Below are 19,435 nucleotides of genomic sequence, written 5' to 3'. Positions count from 1 at the left end.
CGTAGCAGGTCCGTCACAAGGGGGCGTGGGAGGAGGGTTCGCCCCGGAGGCCTGTGAGGTTGTCACATTCGCTGAGTCTCTCGGCCCAGGGTGGACGGCTGCGCGGGAGGGACTCTGTCCATCGTCATCCCACGCTGGGCGGGGGCCGCAGCCCTCCCTGTACGGGAGCACCTCTCCTTCCTGTCTCTGGCACTGAACTTGGGGCCGTCACCTCGGGTCCCGGGACACTGTCCCTGAGAAACCCCTGAGCCGCCTTCTGATGGAGCCTTGCCGGTCCGCGGGGCCCGGGGTAGAGTGCCAGCTGAGCGCAGACGGGCCCAGCCTGCACCCGGAGCACTCCACAGTTTGGATCTGAGGCCTGCCACCGAGGGGCTGTTCCGGGGCGGGGGGGGGGGGGGGCGGGGGGGGGGAGGCGTCTCCCACAGCCACAGAGCTCAAATGGGTCTTAAAGCCCGGAGGCGTTTTAAAAATCTGTTTCGCTCCCCAGGAAACGCATCATTCTCGCTCATTAGGGGAGATTCTGTGCAAGCACGAGTTTCCGCATAAGCCCTTCGGGGGTCCTTTATTAAACACACACTCTTGTCCTTATGGAATAAGTTATTTGACGCCTGAGAACATGCGAATTCTCGGAGTTTGTGTCGAAAGCCCATTTTGGTTTTTAGAAAATTGGAACCGGAGGGGGACCCAGTGACTGCCGGGGAGGACTCTGGGGAGGTGCGGAGAGGTCTGGGCCTGTCGGAGTTTCTAGTTGGAGGCGCCCGGAGGTCTGAAAATGCATATTCAGTGTAGCAACGTCCTTTTTGTAGCATAGGCCACAGAGACTAACACGCGGCGTCTTGAGAATACACACAAAATGGCGTGGGAGACTATTGCAGGGAATGTTGAGAAACACTGATCTAGCCCCAACTCCATATTCTGTAAAGATGAAGGGCCTGAGGCCCAGAGAGGGCAAGACACTTGCCTAAGGTTGCACAGCAAATAAGGTGGGAGGAGATCCCACGTCTCTTGTCCCTCATGCTAGCTAAGGCTTTTTCCCTAAGGCTGATGATTAGCGAGGGCTGATTATTTCCTAATGTTAATAACGTATGTTGAAGAAATTCCTCGAGCGCTGAATGTGCATTATTTTATTGTCACATTTGGTATTTTATTTAATTCTCATGCGAACACTGGGGCAGATTTCTTTTCCTTTCCCTTTCGGTTGAGGAAGTTACGGCTTAGAAGGATGAAGCCATTTGCCCAGGGTCACTCAGCAGAGCTGCAGGTCACGTCTGTGTCCCCTCGACCCAAGGCCCAGGCTCTTTTCCTTGCACAATGGCAGTGGTCTCTGTTTGATGCCCCAAAGACGGGCTTTATCTGAGGTTCTTCTCCCTGTGCTCGTCCGTGAGCTCCACGCTGATTCCCGCGTGTCCCCCTTCTTCTGTCCTTCTTGCCAAGTCCGGTTCCACCCGCCTTGCCCAGGGGGCCTTCTCCCCGCCTCTTGCCATACTCACTGATTGCCTGTTAATTGGTGAGGAACTGTTCTAGAACAACTGCCATAGTGTTAAGCAGGTGGCTTGTGTCCCCGGGTTGGTGGATGTCTCCTAACTTCCAGGCCCCACACGGGGTACAGGCAGGTGTCCCCTCGGCTGGGTGTCCGGCGGGGGCAGTGACGCTGTCCGTTTTCCTTCCAGGTACGTGCGACTCTGCGAAGTGGTTGACCACGTCTTCCCGTTGCTGAAAAGAAGCCACTCTTCGGACTTCCCCTGCTCGGATACTTTCAGTAATTTCACCTTTTGGAGAGAGCCACCGCCACCTTTTGAAAACCAGGATGTTCATTCTTCCTCCGCATAAAACGTCCCAAGCAGCCTCCTGACGTCATGTGAAGACCCGGCGCCCCCGATTAAAGGATAGGTTTTGGGAGCCGTGGAGCAGGAGCCCAGGAGCCTGACGTGCCGTCGTTTGCTTAAGAGCAGAGAAATCGGAGGGGCGTCTCTCCCCCTTCCTGGTGCCCCGGGGTTGGCGTTTCTGAGTGAAGTGTGAAGGGAGTGCTTTGCAGGCTTGGTGGGGGGGGGGGGGGGGGGATCAGGTGCGTTTAAAGCGTGGGAGGTATGCCTCGGTCATGGCTGAAAGCCAGTGGCAACGTTGTCCGGTCCCGTCCGGTCCCGCCCGCTCCCGCAGCAGCTCGTTATGGGCTGACGGGCCATGTGGCACAGGTGGCTGCCTGGGGGGGCGGGGGGGGGGGCTCCCTGCCGATGACAGTTCGGCTGGGGAACACCAGATGCGCAGGACTTCGGTAGAAGAGGGGCACGTGTCCGTTGGTGGCCTGTGTGCCACACCTCCTGCTCGTGCCGGGAGGGCTGAGGGTCCCTGGCTCTGCGGGGTCTCCGCCCTCACCCTGCTGGCTTGGCCCGCGGGGTCCCCCTGCAGTATTTGCCGACGGGTCTGATTGTTAGCTGAAGAGTTCTGGGGTTCTTTTGGTGAAAGGTAATCTAGGTCATGGGTATCTTCCCCCCCCCCGGTCCCCGCCTCCTCAGTTTCGTGGCCCGAGGCTGGAATATTTATGCCTTAATGCACCTGCGGCAGACGTTTTATTTAGAATGTGCTTTGTCCAGCTGTCTGTAACTTTGTAGCGCCTTAAGTTCGGATGACAGTAGACGTTACTAGGGCAGTGCTTTCCATCCGCTCGACTCCCTGCCAGCAGCCTCTATCCAGCCGGGCGGTGCCGTGGACGTGGACTTGAACTGAGCTCGTGCCACACGGTAACGATGGGGAGTTCTGTTGGGAGCTCTCAAAAGAAGCGAGGTAGTTTTACGAAAATAGTTCCAAGAAGTTATGTTCTTTGTAGGCACGGTTATTTATTACTTCACTCTGACTGGGTTATTGTTATGAGCATTTTAGCCATATCCCTCCTATTATAACTGTCGTTAATATATTAAAAAGATGTAGAGGTTAGGCCATCCAAAGAGCCTTATTCTGTATGTCTCCCGACACTGACCTTCTTTTGGAATTTCTGGGTAATACATTTTCCTTCACTTTTCCCCCTCGAATTAAGGGCAAGGGGATAAATAATAATTTGAGTGACATTCTTTAAGCCGGCGGAAGAGAATTCCATTCCCTGTTTGTGAAATTGGCTTGTGGAGAGAACAGTTGGAAAAGTGAAAGAATTATTTTGGTAAAAGATTTTGCTTTACTTTTTGAAGTATTATTTTTTTAAAGAGTGTTTTACTCCAATGACTGAAGTGCTTTCCTATTTAAATCGCATATTGTTAGAGTCCTAGGGGGCAGAAAAGGCAACAGCTGAATGACATTTTACTCTTTCTGTGAAAGAAAATCCAGGCGTGTGGCCTTCATTGTGACCGGGGGGGCTCTGTTAGCAAGGGGTGCCTTTACTGAACGGTTTGAGTGGCCGTGCAGAGAAAGGCAAACACGTGCGTGTTGTGGATCCCAGATTTGCCTAGCGACGTGAACGTGCATGTGCAGATTCCCTTTTAAAAATAATTAAAAATTGTTCTGCCTTAACTGCTCCAGGCTTGTTCATTAGTGACCTCTCGAAGCTACGTGAATTCCGTCATGAGGGTATCTTGGGGTGAGCTTGAAGTGTCGTGAACCACGTGTAAGGTCGTGGGCCTGCGGAGGCTGACGTAGTTTGTCCCTTGTGCTGGGAGGGATTGGGCTTTGAGGACACGTAGCGTATCACACGTCGTGCCGTCCCGTGCGCCCTTCATCAGGATGACCCGCTGTAGTCATTCTCTAGGTAGGAGAGCACGCAACTCTGTGTTCCTGATTTTGATGCACCTTATACCTCCACCCCCCACCTCACTCCGGAACAGAGCATGGCTTCCAGAAGGTCGCACGCTCGGATGTGCGTCAAGTTCAGGGCGTGGCCCCTCGCGGGTTCCGAAGATGGGATTTGTATACGGCCGCACACGTGTGTGTGTGTGTGTGTGTGTGTGTGTGTGTGTGTGTGTGTTTATCCATATTCACACAACCATCACCCGGCAACCCTGGGGTCACGTGCTGGAATGCTGGATTTGCAGCACACATTTCAAGGTTGCCCTGTGGAGATGAATCCCTCCCTAGCGGCGTCATCAGATGATCATCCCGTGTGACGAGGGAGAATATATATACCCGGTGTATAGAAAACTATATACCTGGTGCACGGAGGGATGGCTACACCTTCAGAGGGAGCTCCCTCTTTAGTGTTAGGCTTAGATTCCCACTTTAAATGTATTTTCTCCACAAACTTGGGTCTGTATCTGTACATGCTGGTACCACCATAAAACCCCTGTGATGCTCCGCTGTGTTGTGCTGAATGCAAAGCTAGAAAACGTAATAAATGAGACGGATGAGAGACTCCTCGGAAAGTCAGGCGTGTGAATTTTAAAGAGTTTTCTGGTAAGTTATTAAGTTGCTGACTTTCTAGTGTGTGAGATCAAGCATATTTTATTCTCAAAAAAAAAAAAAATCTTTGAGGTGATGAACTGCTCAATATTTGGAATAAAAGAGCCAGTCTTTTCTGATGCCTTTGGTGCAATACTGAGCCTCCGTGTGCACTTGGGAGGGAGTAGAGGGGAGGGGCCGGTGTCTGGGGCTCGCTCTACCCTGGTGGAGGGGACTCGTGGAGGGGGCTCGAGAGCCGGGTGGGCTCGGTTAAATGTTGCATATGCACATCTTTCCCGGCCCGGCCCGTAACTGATGCTCAACACAAGCAGATGCTGGGATATTTAAGGTGGAAGAACATTAACTTCTGGGTGCATAGACCAGATAGAGGGGGGCGGGCTGTGGGTGGGTTAGTTTGCACGTTACAGGCAGGCTCTGCCTGGGCCCCTTGCTACCTCTCGGAAGTGGCTAAGCCGGTCTCTCCCCCAGGAGGGGTTTTAAGATGTCAAAACGCTAATAATATACAGAAAACAAATGTATAGACTATACATGTTCCCTTGCCCGCATTCACCGTCCTCAATTTGGACGCTCGTCTGTGGTATACCCGATTCGTTTTTCATTTTGAATGAGTCAGGCCGAGCCCTTGACTAGTTGACCCAGATCCCTTGAACGCCGTCGTTTTTCCTGATTGGATTTTGCGCATCGTTGGCATGCCTGAGACAGCCCGCCGATTTGCCTGGATCAGCCCGGGTGTTTGGGGACAAATGTTTACGAGTTTTGGTCCCCACATGGGTAAAAGATGGATCCCCGGCGCCCCCCTGAGCTTCTCATGAAGCGAGAGCCAAGCGGGCCATCCGGGCGTCTTCGGGCTAATGCTTGTGTATCTTAAAAACACAACAAGCCCTCTCGTGCCCCGGAACATCACTGATTGATTTCCACCACTGATTTCAGACTGTGTAGGCTCTCTTATCGCGTGGAATCAAAATCAGCGTGAACTGGAGTCTTTGGGCCCGGTGGCCCCCCACCTGCTCCCGCCCTGGGCCACTCTTCCCTCAGTGATACACCCCTAGGCCATTCTGTCGGTATGCAGGCGGCTGTCACACATGTGCTGGAAAAGCTCGTGCAGCCGCTTGAATTTTCCCAGGGTCTCAGCTGTAATCACCTGGAAGATTTAAAATACTTTGTATCTTGTCAGTTCGAAATCGACACACCCGCCCAGGCCCATCGCCCTTTTCAACCCGAGCGGGAGGGACATTGACATGGGGTGGGGGGCAGTGCCCACCCACGTGAGGCCTCAAAGTGCCCTTTCCTACGAAAGGTCATGCGTGAGGCCCCTGGTGCATCGCTGGGACGGGAGAACAGTCGTGGAGGGAAGGTAGGCAGGCCGCGTCAAAATGAAAAACCACTGGAGTCTGAATCTCCTCGCAGCAGGAGCGTCCTTTGAACCGGCTGTTCCAGGAGCTGTGTCCTGTCACCCGGCACTCATTCCTCTTCCTCCCTTTGTACGTCTGTACTTTGTCTTCAGACCAGGGGGGGCGCTGAGTGGGAGCCGTACTGCCCTGCTTCCGTGGGCCTGGGGTGGGGGGGGCGGGTGGTGGAGAGGAGGGCATCCCCCGCCCCTGCCCTGAACAGAAGTGCTTAAAACACCATTAACGTCTCCCTCCTGCTTCGGATCCCTTTTCACACTCCGGTGACAACCAAAATTGGTGGTGAGGCCCCCGTGCTCGGGCGGGAAGGCTTGGTGTCCACAGGAAGCCTGAACGTGACCTGATGGAAGTCAGCAGGCCCCGTATGGCCACCTGGGGGCACAATCAGGTTTGCTTTGGAAGCACAGCCTTTCAAAACCTGATCCCGGCGGCTTTGACAAAGGCTCCTCCGGCTGGTGCTTGTCTTGGAGACCAGCCAGGTGTGTTGACGGCCTGTGGGGAGGGGGGGGAGTGCCCCATGGGGAATGTTCAGGCACCGAGGTGCCTCCGGTCGGCACAGCCCAAGGTCAGACATCACCAACCAGCTCCGAGGAGGGAGCGGTTTGTGGCTGACTGTTGTCTGGGTCCAAGGACCGCGTAGATCCGCGGTTCTTAAAGCCTGCAGCTCCAGCACCGGGAGGCTTGTCAGAAATGCAAGTTCTTGGGCCCTACCCTAGACCCACTGAACCACACCAAGGGCGTGGGTCCCACGTCCCGTGCTAGTGAGTCCGTCCCAGGGTTCTGATGCGTGCTCAAGTTCCGGAGGACGCAGCTGAGGAGCAGATCCTTTCCCGGGGTGGGGGGGGGGGGGTGGGCTGCTTGTGTAATGCACCAACCTGGCCTGGCCAGAGTGGCAGAAGGGACCACCTGCAGGAGAGTGGCCCCTGGAAACCCAGTATGGGGGCTCGAGTGAGTCACAAGGTGTTGCGGTAACCCTTTGAGGCTCAGCCACCTTCCCCGGCATCTCTGTGGGCTGCTGGTGGCAGGCAGGGGACTCCGCCTGCCGAGCCGGCCCCGGGCCGCCGGGTGCGTGTGAACAGCAGACCCTGGCCGTGCCCAGATTTGCTGATGGCTCCCTTCCTCCCCCAAATGGTGGGAGCCTGGAGGGGCTGTCCTGATGCCAGCTCTCTTTTCACTGCTGCAGGAAGTCCATTCAGCCCTGCATTGCCTTTAATGAGTTTTGCAAGCAAGTGGCCTCTTCCGGTGACTCACTCTGCCTTTTGTGCCCCGGAGATTGTGGTTTTAAGTTTCACTTTGGAAAGTAACCACCACTTCTGCTGCTTTCTCCGCTGCTGGAATCTGAACAAGTTACATTCATTTTGCAACAAAGAAATGTAAATGCAGGAGGGCCAGTCATATTTCTGCTCTGATTGTAAAAACATCCTTTTCCGAGACGGATGACAGAGCCAAGCTAAGAAGAAATGGTTTCTATGGTTCGCAAGTCACACGTTCACTTTGAGAACTTCGTATTTTTCCTTCCAGACAGGCTTGATAGTTTTGTTTTTGTTCTTTGTCTTCTGGATGCATATTTCAGGGATATCCTAAAAATAAACAGCGCTTGCTGACTCAGTGAGGTGGTTAACCTCTGATTTATTGAGAGAGACTTAGTTCTGGACAAAAGTTTGTGTTCTCGTGTTCACGCAGTGCACAAAACACGATGATTGATGGAGGTCGTGTCTTCTACGGTAACGTTCTCGTCTGATTTTGCACAGAACTCAGTTTGTGGTATCTGAATAGATGCATTTCTTAGGATTAGAGGGGGTGCTAAGCGGACAGACCCCCAGACAGTACTTTTTTTTTTCTCTCCAAATAACTCGGTCATCTTCAACACGTTGCAACAAACTGTATTATTTTTGTGTAATTTGACATAGATAGGTACAAACGTAAAACCGTAGCTCGTATGTAACAATAAAACCAAAATGCAGTTAAAATGGTGTGCAGCTAAACTACAGCCGTAACACAAATCAACATGAGTGTCGTATCATGGAAAATCGAACCTAGCGGAATGATGTTGGATTCGGGCTTTTAAGAGAGGCATTTGTGTTTCTTTTTGATATTTCATTTGTCATCTTGAGTCTTTCGACTCTTGAGCATGGTAGATCACCATTCAAATCTTTGTTGACACTGACTTCCACCAAATACAGCAGTTGGAAAGTTCTTATCACATATTTCCGTCTACGCTGGCGGCCAGTGAACTGTTAGACATTCTTACATCAAGCACGGTGGGGGGGGTGGGGGGCTTCGGTAAATCCTGTCCCGGGACAAATGTAGCACTGGCTTGGATTGAACCGCCCAGACTCCATTGTCCTGACTTTCTCTGACGTGCCACAAGAGCTCCGTGTGGACATTACTGCCATCATTTTGTGTGCTTCAAGCATCAGCACGCTTGGGGATTGGGTGTGGGGCGCCCCTCACCCTTCTCCAAGATTCTGACTGATGGAGCGTGAGCCGACTCAAATGAGCACGCGTGGGTCAGCTTTGCTGTCCAAAGCGATGGGAGTTCCTGAAGTTGCCTGAAGCTAAGTTGAAGCTTTTAAATCTCTCTTCACCCTCAAAGCTGGAGAATGCCTCCCCTCTCGGGCTCCCTGGAGGTGGGGGGCTTCCCAAGTAGTCTTTTCCCCGGTGCAAGAGCCTCCTCCAGTGCCTGAGCACCTTGGAAAGGGAGAGAGCCCGCTTCCTGCTTCTGGGCACGGCTGGCCTGCGCTCGTCCCATGGGCAGAGGCTCAGGAATCCCGCCACCCAGACCTGCCCCTTCGTGGGGAGGAAGAAGGGGCCGCTGAGCGGAGACCCTGGGACGGCCGCTTCTAAACCTGCTTGTGTGTGGTCACTCTAACAATGTGGAGCCTCCTATGGTCTCAGCGTGCACCTACACCCTTCAGGGCGGCCGGTTCTGCTTCTAGAGGGCCAAAGCTATTTTGGAACTTGGAAATATGGTTTTGTTTGCTTTGGGAGCAAGTTGGGATGGTCAGGTGAGAGCCTTTGCACGGAGTTAAGGGGGACCCTGGGATGCCAGGTGGCTTTCTCTGGGGACTGGGGACGCTGGCCTGGCAGGAGCTGCAGCAGGGGACCCGGTCCGCTCCCCAGTGCCCCAGTGTCTGTCCCGATCGACTCAGCACCTGGAGAAAAGGTTGGGGGAGGGATCTTACCTTGACACTTTGAGATAGTGGGACCTTGGGTCTCCTCTGTCCCACCTGAGCTACCACACCACCCACCCCCTGCAACACCGGGCCGATGAGAAAGCTCCAGACCTGGGGCGTCCTGAAGTACCCTTCCTGAGGTGCCCTTGCCATCCCCATGGAGGAAGAGGAGAGGACAATGGCTTCGACTCGCGCTTCACAGGAGTCCTGGCTTCCTCTCCCGCAGCAGCGGCAGCACCTGGCGATTGGTAACATCTTGACAGAGTTAAGTCCTCAGCCAATGTATAAAAATGGAAATCCGGACGTAAGGCGTGGTCTGGAGCTGTCCACGGACAACGGATGAAGACATGAGCTATGAAAAGGGCAAACGTCGAAACAGCGTGTCCCTACGTGTCTGGGGGAGCGTCTCATCCAGGCACGTGAGTAAAGCATGGCTGTTCGGAGCCAGTTTACACACGGTTGAGATGCTTGTTCACATGTTCAGTGAAGCGGGCCCTGAGCCCTCCACCGGCGTGCCCGTGGACTGTATTTACACGAACGCACCCGAAGCGTGTCATCGCAGTTTGCGGAGCACTGAACGTTCTCTGGCGACTGGCCGGCCGCCTCTCCTCGCCGCGCGTCTCGAGCACGTCTTGGGCCTGGCATCCCCTTCCCCAGGCTCTCTTGCAAACTGGCCCCCACGAGGCCCTCTGGTTGGCCGCAGAGTGGCACCTCATTCAGCGCATCCACACTCGCTGAGCCAGGCCTGGCCGGGCCAGGGAATGGGGATTGTCCAGTTGTCCTGCGTCATCCCCGGTCAACCCTGAGCCCCGTATAAGGTCACGCTCTTGTATTTTGTTGCAAAGCAACTGACGCAGCGCCTGGCACCTTGTACGTTCCCAGAAAGGTTGATTTGAGACGATCTGGACTGTCTCCTATTCCGTTTGCAGTCTCTCCTCGTGGCCTCCAGTGTCCTACCTGGGTATTGCTTTTCTCATCTGTGAAGTGGGAGATCGTCGTGTTTCCTGCTGGTCCTACGGGGTTGCCACGAAGCAAATAACGGCATAATACAGTGGGGTGTGTGCTTTAGCTACTGGGAGATCTGGCACACCTCTGAGCTTTATTAATCATTGCTATTTCAGACCACTTTTTGCCGTCACACACTCCTCTTTATTGAGGAGAAAACTGAAGTTCAGAGAGACGGTTGGAGGGCCTCTGACTCGGAAAAGGCAGAGCTGGAACTCAGGTCTCCAAGTCCAGTGCAAGTTCAAGCATCATCAGGCTTCGTTCCCCCCCCCCCCCCAGAATGGGGGGCGTAAGGATGGCCGAGGTGAAGTGTGCAAAGATCAGGGCAGTCGTCCCACCGTGTCCCATCACACGAGCCAGCCTCCGGGATTGTCCACGCAGGAGAGGCTCCAACGTCCCTTCTGGCTGAGCTGACGGCAACAAGAGGACAAGAGCAGGGACCAGGCCGTGGAGAGACTTGAGGCAGCTGCCACAGTGTCCCTCAGGGTCAAACCACTGTGTGTGCCACGGAGCACTCACTGCTTCTTAAAAAAGCTAACGTGTTTCATAAGATGGGGGTAAGCACTTCCTGTTTGGGCCAGAAACAGATGTAAACCAGACCCTCTTCCTCTCGCCGACCGATCTGGGCCTTTCAGCTCAGAAATACCATCAAGGACCCATCATGCTTGGGTGGGGAGATTGAGGCATATATGATGAAGCTCTTGCCAGAGGCACCCTCTTCCTGGCTGAGCTGGAAGATTTGCCAGGGTACCTGAAACCTACCGATCGGACCCATCAGCTGAGCTGAGGGCATGGTGTTTGGGTCACGGGACTAAAGGAGTTGTATTCTGTTCTTTGTTTGCCTCCGATGTACGACAACAGCATAACAACGCAAAGGAAGAGGACACTCGTGTGCTTGCTGAAGGTTTGGTGTATAATACCCTGGCAGAAACGTTCATTGGTCTGGGGCTTCCGGTGAAAATGGGGCAGGGACAGGGAGTTTGGAGACCCTGAGACTCAGGAGTGTGGCCGAGGTGGCCAGCTGCCCTCATCAGAGTCCCGCTTTCCTGTGGAGTTGTGGTGGAAGAGTGACTCCCTCCCAGGGACTCAGCTGCCCAGCCCCAGCCCCACCTCTCGGTGGGGTCATGCCGCACTACATCTTGGCAATGGGGATGTGATCGCCTCTGGGCCAAAGCAGTTAAAAAAAAAAAAAATGGGTGTGCCTTTTTGACATTCTCCTCTCCATCCATCAACGGGAAGTCAGGGTCTCTAGGGCAGAGCCACCAGATCAAAGACACCTGGGTCCCTGAATCACTGTGTGGCTGTCAGGATGCCAGATATGGAAATGGATGCTGTGGGGTGAGAAATACGTTTCCATGGTGATAACCTCGGAGATTCAGAGGCTTATTTGTGACAGCAGCCAGCATGCCCACCCGGAACGCGGGGCGAGGGGGCAGGTGAAGGAAGATTCTCATGGGAGAGGGACACGGTGGCCCAGCAGCCTCAGGGGGGGGGCTGGCGACGGGGAGGGTCAGTGTGCTTCAGCCTGAGTTTTACGGGGTGTTTTTTTTTTTTTTCGTTTTTAAAAGGAGGGAAAAAAGGACGTATGTGTTTGACAACATGCAGAATGCTTCTGGGAAGCTTTCTTGGGTACCATGTTGCGGGGGGAGAGGGAGGTGTTAGCACTACTTTGAAAAGATGATGCTCAATAAAAAAAATTGGAGCTATCAGCCCCAGAAGAAGTCAGAAGTTATAGACATTAAAAATGTGTAATTAGGAGTTTGGGGGGATGGGAAAATCTACTGGAAGTTAGTGCATAGTATCTAAGTTGGACTAATCAAAATAGGACAGCATATTCATATCATTTAGAAATCTATACGCAAACAGCAGAATAAATAGCCAAACTCCGAGGAGAGGAGAGGGTTGGGGGGGGGGTGTGTGGGGTGGGGCTAAGGCGGGGGGGGGGCAGGCAGGGTTAGATTTTGTGCTGTGTCTTCCTGTTACTGCTCGTTGACTTTTAGCACGATGTGACTATATTATTTTGGTTGGAAAAAAAGTCGAGTGAAAATTATAGAAGGATAAGGATGCCGACAGAATAGATTGAAAAGGGAACCAAAGAACAATGGGAAAGAGGAGAAGGAAAGAAGGAAGAGGAGGAGAAAGGAACTAGCGAGAGGAACAGACCAGGACCTTGCCTCTCCTGTTCTCCATTCTTGAGTGTTTTCTAAGGGACCAGCCTTCCTCACTAGTCAGTCTCTCCAAGGACAATCCCTTTTATTCCATCTAGTGGCCAGTTTTGAGAGTACCAATCCATTTATTCATAAGCTGCGTTATGTCTGGAGTGAGTGTGTCTGAAATGATCACCGTTGTGGCTGAGTAGTGTCTTATACTGCAGGGCTAGGACTTTGGAGGAAAAAAAAAAAAAGCATTTGAAGGGATAAAACACACTGAAGACCTACTGTGTGACCAATGAAATGTCAGGAGCTCGTGGCCAGCGGAAGAAGGACATCTAAAGAAATCGTGTGCTGTTGTGGGGCAGGTACCGTGACAGAAATGTGCCCTGGGAGGGGACCGTGACAGGCAGGTACCGTGCCCGGCAGGTACTGTGACAGAAATGTGCCCTGGGAGGGGACCAGGGAGGGAGGGTCAAGTTCATCCGGGGGTGGGGATACAGTGGGTGTTATTAGGGGAGAGGAAGACCTTCTCTGGGGTTGGCGGGGGGTGCCTGTACGGAGTCTGGAGTGATGACTGGACCTTTTCCAGCTGGGGAGCGGCAGGGAGGTGTCCTGTGGTGAGCTGGAAGCAGCCATGAGCAGACAATGGTCAGAGGAGAGGTGTGGGGTGCCATGGAGGCCTGCCTGGAGGTGGCTGCAGCCAGCGGGGTCAGGCCGGGGCAGGAGGGGCACTGGGTTGGGCGGTGAGTTAGAAATCTCACTCCGGAGGTGGGTGTGGACCCAGGGTCGGGCCGTCAGGGAGACTTCATGGAGATTGTTGGGGCAGCTCGGATGGGCAAGGTTGAGGGCCCAAACCTGGGCAGTGACATGGGGCAAAGGAGCAGCCGCAGAGGGGAGCCCAGGGGGAATCCGGCACAACTCCCAAGTAGCCATCATAGGACCTAGGTGCCCGGGACCAGCCAAGGGCACCGATGGGGCAGCTGTAGCGTCAGCTGGAGACATGCCATGTAGTTGACCCCTGAGGAACCCCCACCTGGTGGCAGGAAGCAGCAGGTAAGGTGTCCGGGTTGGACATAACTTTGTTGTCTCCAACAAGGTGGTCAGGAGAGATTCAGACACGGGTCCTGCCAGAGAAGTTCCATTCTGGTGAGTTCCAAGATGGCTCCTCTCTCAAAGCTGCTTTCCGCCCTTTCCCTGCACCGCCGTCATGCCTGGCTGCCTTTTCACAGGAAGAGGAAGGGCGGGTATGCTTAGTGAGGCCTCCCCTGAGCCAGGACAGGTCTCACTTCTGGGTTGAGCAAGTGTTGGACCCTCTTAGAGTCCCCCCTGGGGCACAGCCCTGAAGGCCTGTGTGGGGCCCTCAGGCCTCTGTTCTCTTCTCCCTCGACGTCTCAGCCCAAGCCTGATGGAGTGGCCCTGGCATCTTCACACCTGAGGAGAAATAGGCAGAGAGTCTCAGCTGGCCTCTGGTCCAGAGGTGCTCTCCATTCCTGCTCTCCTTTATTCTAGCTGCTTCTGTGATTTCCTTCCCAGCTTCTACGTCCTACATGCCTGTTAGCTCTCCATGTGTATCTATATTACAATTGAGGGATTGAGTGGGGGTGGTAACTGATACATTTTTGGTGCATTTTGGCCAGGAATCTTCGAGAATAAACCTTACGAGTTTTACACGAAGCGGAGATTCTTGGTGGAGAGGCAGAGTTTACCGGACTCTCTCTGTGGGCCTCGAGTCTCACTGGTCCTGAGGGGAGGCAGCAGCTGTGTCCTACCATCAGAAAACAGCTGTAGCTGATGCTGGTGGGGGGGTATTAGGAGTAGAGAACCTTCTAGATCTCACTAGCAGGGATTCTTAACCTTGGTTGTACATTAAAATTAATATGAAGGGGTTTTTAAAAAAATCACTGATGCCCAGGGGCGCCTGAGTGGCCCAGTCAGATAAGCATCCGAATTCAGCTCAGGTCATGATCTTGGGGTTCATGAGTTTGACCCCGCTTTGGGCTCTGTGTTGACAGCTCGCAGCCTGGAGCCTGCTTCGGATTCTGTGTCTCCCTCTCTCTCTGCCCCTCCCCGGCTAGCACTCCGTCTCTCTCTGTCTCTAAAATAAGTAAACATTAAAAAAAAAATCACCGATGCCTGAGTCCTACCCCAGACCAAACGAATTTGAGGCTCTGAATCTCCACCCTCCAGTGGGGTCAGCTTGGCAGGGTAGTGCTTGCATCATAAACTCTCGATTGTTGTAGATTTGAAAGACCCAGACTGTGGGTTCAACCACAGCAGCATGATGGTGGGTTTTATCTATAAAAAGATGAAGACCTTTGTGACCCAGGGGAAGCAGTTGTTTTCTGAGGGATTTTCCATCTTCTTGGGTAATGCAGAGAAAAAAAAAAACAACCCGAAATGGAATTGTCAGGAAACAAGAAGCTAAAAATAAATGTGGCGTGCTCAGTTGGCAGGAGGGAGAGGAGACAGATCCGATGCTTGGGTCAGCATCAGGGTGCCAGAAACATCTGGGGAAACAGAAACGAAGAGGTTTTAAGAGGCAGAAGAGAGCCTCTAATAAGATATGGACGCTGCAAATTTCTCGAGGTTTCGGGAAGACAGAGGTGTCTCTAATGTCACTTTCTAGGGAACGATTTGCTACTACCACCGCGAAACTCCTCAAAGGTGAAGGCGTCCTGCTGGATTTGTGTTAATAGAAAAAAACATGTCAAACAACTGGCCAGACACGCTGGTATTCCGGTGAGGCTGAAACCAAGGATATGTAGCCTTTTCATGTATTTTCCACTTATTTTCCTTCTCCCAGCAATTATAAAGTCTCTGTTATGGTGTTTGGCTGAGCTCTGACCTCTACGGGGGACTGGTTCTGCCATCATAATCCTCTAGGGCTTGGAATTTGCCAGGGTTTCCTAGCTTTCATGGGTGTGGGATTGGCGCTACGATGATCTTGTGGCTGTTAATGGATCTTTGGGAAAATGGGACCTATGAGAGATGGGCATTGGATTTCTGTCCCTTTGCAGGAGCTAAAAGAATCATACCCCTTCCACTGGAAGGAGTTTGGTAAGTGGCAGCTTCAGAACAAACCCATCTCAAGTCCATTCCATCAGGACCTTCTCCCTCAAACACGGAGCAGAATGAAAATTTTTGTTTTTTTTTTAAATTAAAAAATGTTAATTCTAATATAGTTAATTATAGTGTTATATTAGTTTCAGGTGTACAATAAAAATGAGAAACTGGAAAGAATCATTTTAGACTTCAATTTCTTTGGCCTTTAATTCCCATATTGAGATTAAAAAATGGGAAATAATTTACCGTGTCCATATTTGGGATACAAAGGAATATATATATATGTACATATATATTGTCTGTATTTTATATATATGTATATATATGTATATACATATATATAAATATATATGTATATATATTTATATGTATTAGACATATAATACATATGTCTATGTATTTATATGTATTAGACATATATACATATGTCTATGTATTTATATGTATTAGACAATACATATATTAGACAATATATGTATATATTAGACAATATATATATTGTCTAATACAGTCTTGTATACATATAAATGTATATTGTCTAATACATATAAATATATATGTATATATATTTTATATATACAATATATATGTACATATATAGAATATATAGAATATATATGTACATATATAATATATAGAATATATATACACACACATGCACGTGTGTATATAGACACATATACACATATATGGGTGTGTCTATACACACATATATATACATGCGTGTGTATACATACATATATACACACATATTTGTGTGTATACAATTACATATATACATATGTATATGTGTGTGTGTGTATATATACATCTGTATACACATATATATGTGGCCAGAGGACTGGTTCCAAACTCAGGTTCAGCTGATCGAAAGTCAACACACAAGAGACAGACATTGGTGGGAAAGGAAAGGTTGCTTTATTCAGGAAGCCAGCAGTCTGGGAAGACAGCAGACTAATGTCTCAAAGCCCATCTCCCCATCCAGGTGAAGCAGGAGGATTTTAAAGGGCAAGACTCAGGGGCTTCTGGGTGGCTCAGGGGGTTAAGTGTCCAACTTTTGATTTTGGCTCAGGTCATGATCTCACGGTTTGTGAGATCAAGCCCTGCGTGGAGCTCTGTGCTAACGTTGCAGAGCCTGCTTGGGATTCTGCTCCTCTCCCCCACCTCTCTTACACACGTGTGCATGTTTTTTTTTTCTCTCTCTCTCTCAAAATAAATAAATACACTTTAAAGGGAAAAGCTCAGGAGATGGTGAGGGGGTTACGTTCAGGAGACGCTGGTGCTCAGTAGGTAACCATTTGTCCTTGTGATAGCTTCCAGATTCCTCTGCTCTGCCAGTTATCAATGCTCCCAGGTGTCTCTCAGTGAAGGGTACCCCTGCAGCCCAGCCAATAAGCTGCATCCCGGCAGCGCAGTGCAGACTCCTGATCTGTACCAGGAGTCAAGGCTCCCAGGGATCTCTTGCCGAGGATCCCATGGTCCATGGTGGCTGTTTTCGCGTGCCATCAGGCCTTATCTTCTGGAAAGTCTGGTCCTTTGTTCCTCAAGGCCAGCGGTCTGCAGGATCTCAGGGGAAGTAGGTTAGTTCTGCTACAAACCATGAAGTTTGGATAAGCAAGCAAGGAATGCATTAGCTTCAAGCAAGTTAACAATTAAGACTGGTTGGAGAGCTGTTATGTGTGTGTGTGTGTGTGTGTGTGTGTGTGTGTGTGAACCTCGATATATATTTGGGCTCACTGTATAATCTCTCCAGGACTGTATTAGACAATATGGACCAACTTATTTACAACATGGAATCGAATGAGGGTGAATTTCAGAAGAAGGGAAATGTGACCTTGGGGTTAATTAATATCCTGTTCTTTCCCATTTCAAAATCTTTGGTGATACACATGATGCAGCAGTAGGCGTTGAGGGAGTGGCTTCGTGGCTCGGGGAGTGAGGGCCCCCTCGGGAGGACAGCTGCACACATAGACATGCTTGTATGGCTGACTCAGGTCCGGTGAACGCGTCCCACGTCCGGTGACCGCGGCCAGTCTATTGGTTCTGGTCTGTGTTTGACCACGTAGAATCGCCCGGGGATCTGTGGGCACCATGAAACATTCAAATGCCTTCCAACAACATGCACACAAACTGACCTTCCTGGGGTTCGCAAAATGTCCCCCAAAGACATCGAGTTGTCATAAATCGTCTTTAATATTTTTAGTTGTGCAACATTTCAGGTGGGTTGTGGATTTGACACCCCCTTATCCCAGGCACATATCCACTCTGTGGGTGGACTGAGTTTCCTATTTATTCAGCCAAAGATGTAGACACTTACTGGAAGTGAGGTGGTCACACAGAGCCAAGAGCTACGATGCATTATAGTTTCCTTGGCCCTTCATTTATCTGCAGGACACTAGCCAGGTAAGGCAGGCTCTTGCTGGGACTAGGAAAGTAAATTTCTTATTCCCCAATATCCCGGAAAACCCAATTCTCTGCAGTCCACCCCCCGGATCATCATATAATAATTTTCTCTATCGGAGTTGGAGGAGAGATGAAGGGATCGGTTTCCACCGCTGTGGGAACTACAAGTCCAAAATTTGCAGCCAGCGTGGCTGGCTGGAGACCCGGGGAGAGGCGATGTTGAAGCTGCTGTCCAAAGGCAGTCAGCAGGCAGAAGTCCTTCTTCCTCAGGGGACCTCGGGCTTTTTCTCTTCAGGTCATCTGTTGATCGGATGAAGCCCACTCACGCTCTGGAGGGGCATCTGCTGTACTCAAAGTCTACGGATTTAAATGTTAATCGCGTCTAAAAATACCTTCACGGTGACATCTGGACTGGTGTTTGACCAAGCATCCGGACACCAGAGTCTAGCCAAATTGATGCATAAAATTAACCAGCACAGAGGATAACGTTTAATCTCGAAGTAGTGACTAGCGTAGCTAGGATGTGAGAGCTGTCTGACTCCAGAATTTGTTCCATTGAATCACCCTATCTTGTGTGTGTGTGTGTGTGTGTGTGTGTGTGTGTTGCCCTGGGACTATTAGCCCGAGTCTGCTGATTGTAGCAGCCATTTTTTTCCTGCCGTGAAAAACTGCCCGTCACCTTATAGAAGAAGAAACCTGGGATTTTCCCAGATAAGATACGGACACGGCAAATTTCTCAAGTTTTCCGGAAGACAGAGGTGTCTCTAATGTCGCTTTCTAGGGGACAGTCAATTTGCAACTATCACCGCGCAACTCCTCAAAGGTGAAGGCGTCCTGGATTTGTGTTTATAGAAAAGACTCAGTAGAGTATCTCTGGAAGACTGTTCTCCGGGACCTGGCATTGCGGGGAGGCAAAAGTATTCATGGATAGATGCAGGAAGCTAAGCTCAGGTCAATTCAGTTCAATGCAGTTCAATCCAACCTGCCTTAGTTAGCTCTGATTATGGGCCAGTTTGCTCTGGGCCACGGTGTAGTTTAGGAAGAAAACACACGAACACGCACGGCTCATGCCCTTTGGGTCTGCTGGAGCTGGAGGCAGGCAAGCAGAGAAAATTTTGGAACTAAAGGACTGGAATTCGTGCGCAAAAGTAGGAATCCAGGGCTGTCACTGATGGATGGCCTGCCATAGTGTTCAAGGCAGACATCACTGATTCAGTTCTTATGAGACAGTATTGAAAAATACAGTTTTAAAAAGACCTATTTAAATTTGTATTGCTTTTATGTTTTAACAGAGCTTAGTTTGCCTTTGACAGAGAAGTTAATGTTGAAGTACAGTGATGTGTGTGTGTGTGTGTGTGTGTGCATGCGCGTGTTTGTGTATAATTAATTGGAAAGAACCAACAGCCTCGGATTTGAATCCTAATTGGTGCTAAAATTGAAATAAGGTAAAATTATGACTCTCATGGAAATATATAATGAATACATGCCAAGGATTTTATTTCGCTCGTTAATTAATGAGGAAACCAGTAAAATGTAAAAACAGATTCAGTGAGGAATTCGGAGAACACAAACATATAGGCAGTCAGGCATCTGAAATGAATGTGCAATTAGATGCAAGGCAGTTCAGTGTCCACAGGGCAATAATCAATTGTATCTCCAAGGACCAAGCTTCATTTGCATTTCCGTGGACAAGAATTATTTGCATTACTGTCAGTTTTCTACAAATTACAGAGTTTGGAAAATAGCACGAAGATGTGCAGCGGGTGCAGATTTTTGCCAAGATGCTCTAGAAAGACACCCAAGAATCCATTTTTTTCCCATTTGATAGACTTACAAAATTGGCTTCTGA

At 50.7% G+C, this 19,435-nt stretch overlaps 1 protein-coding gene across 11 annotated transcripts in view; it reads left to right on the top strand.

Moving 5' to 3' along the window:
* LPIN1 (lipin 1) overlaps window positions 1–3,498 on the top strand; it is a 129,822-nt gene extending 126,324 nt beyond the window's left edge. For all 11 annotated transcript variants that reach the window (XM_053201226.1, XM_053201224.1, XM_027077929.2 and 8 more), the window contains one exon: window positions 1,671–3,498. In XM_053201226.1, the coding sequence (XP_053057201.1) occupies window positions 1,671–1,830 (160 nt within the window). In that variant the 3' untranslated portion in view covers window positions 1,831–3,498. The remainder of the gene's footprint in view (window positions 1–1,670) is intronic.
* The last annotated feature ends 15,937 nt before the right edge of the window (window positions 3,499–19,435 follow it).

The sequence above is a fragment of the Acinonyx jubatus genome, chromosome A3 (assembly GCF_027475565.1).
Source record: "Acinonyx jubatus isolate Ajub_Pintada_27869175 chromosome A3, VMU_Ajub_asm_v1.0, whole genome shotgun sequence".
Lineage (NCBI taxonomy): Eukaryota > Metazoa > Chordata > Mammalia > Carnivora > Felidae > Acinonyx > Acinonyx jubatus.
Note: the sequence above shows the minus strand (reverse complement) of the source record. Positions and strands in the feature narration are given on the sequence as shown.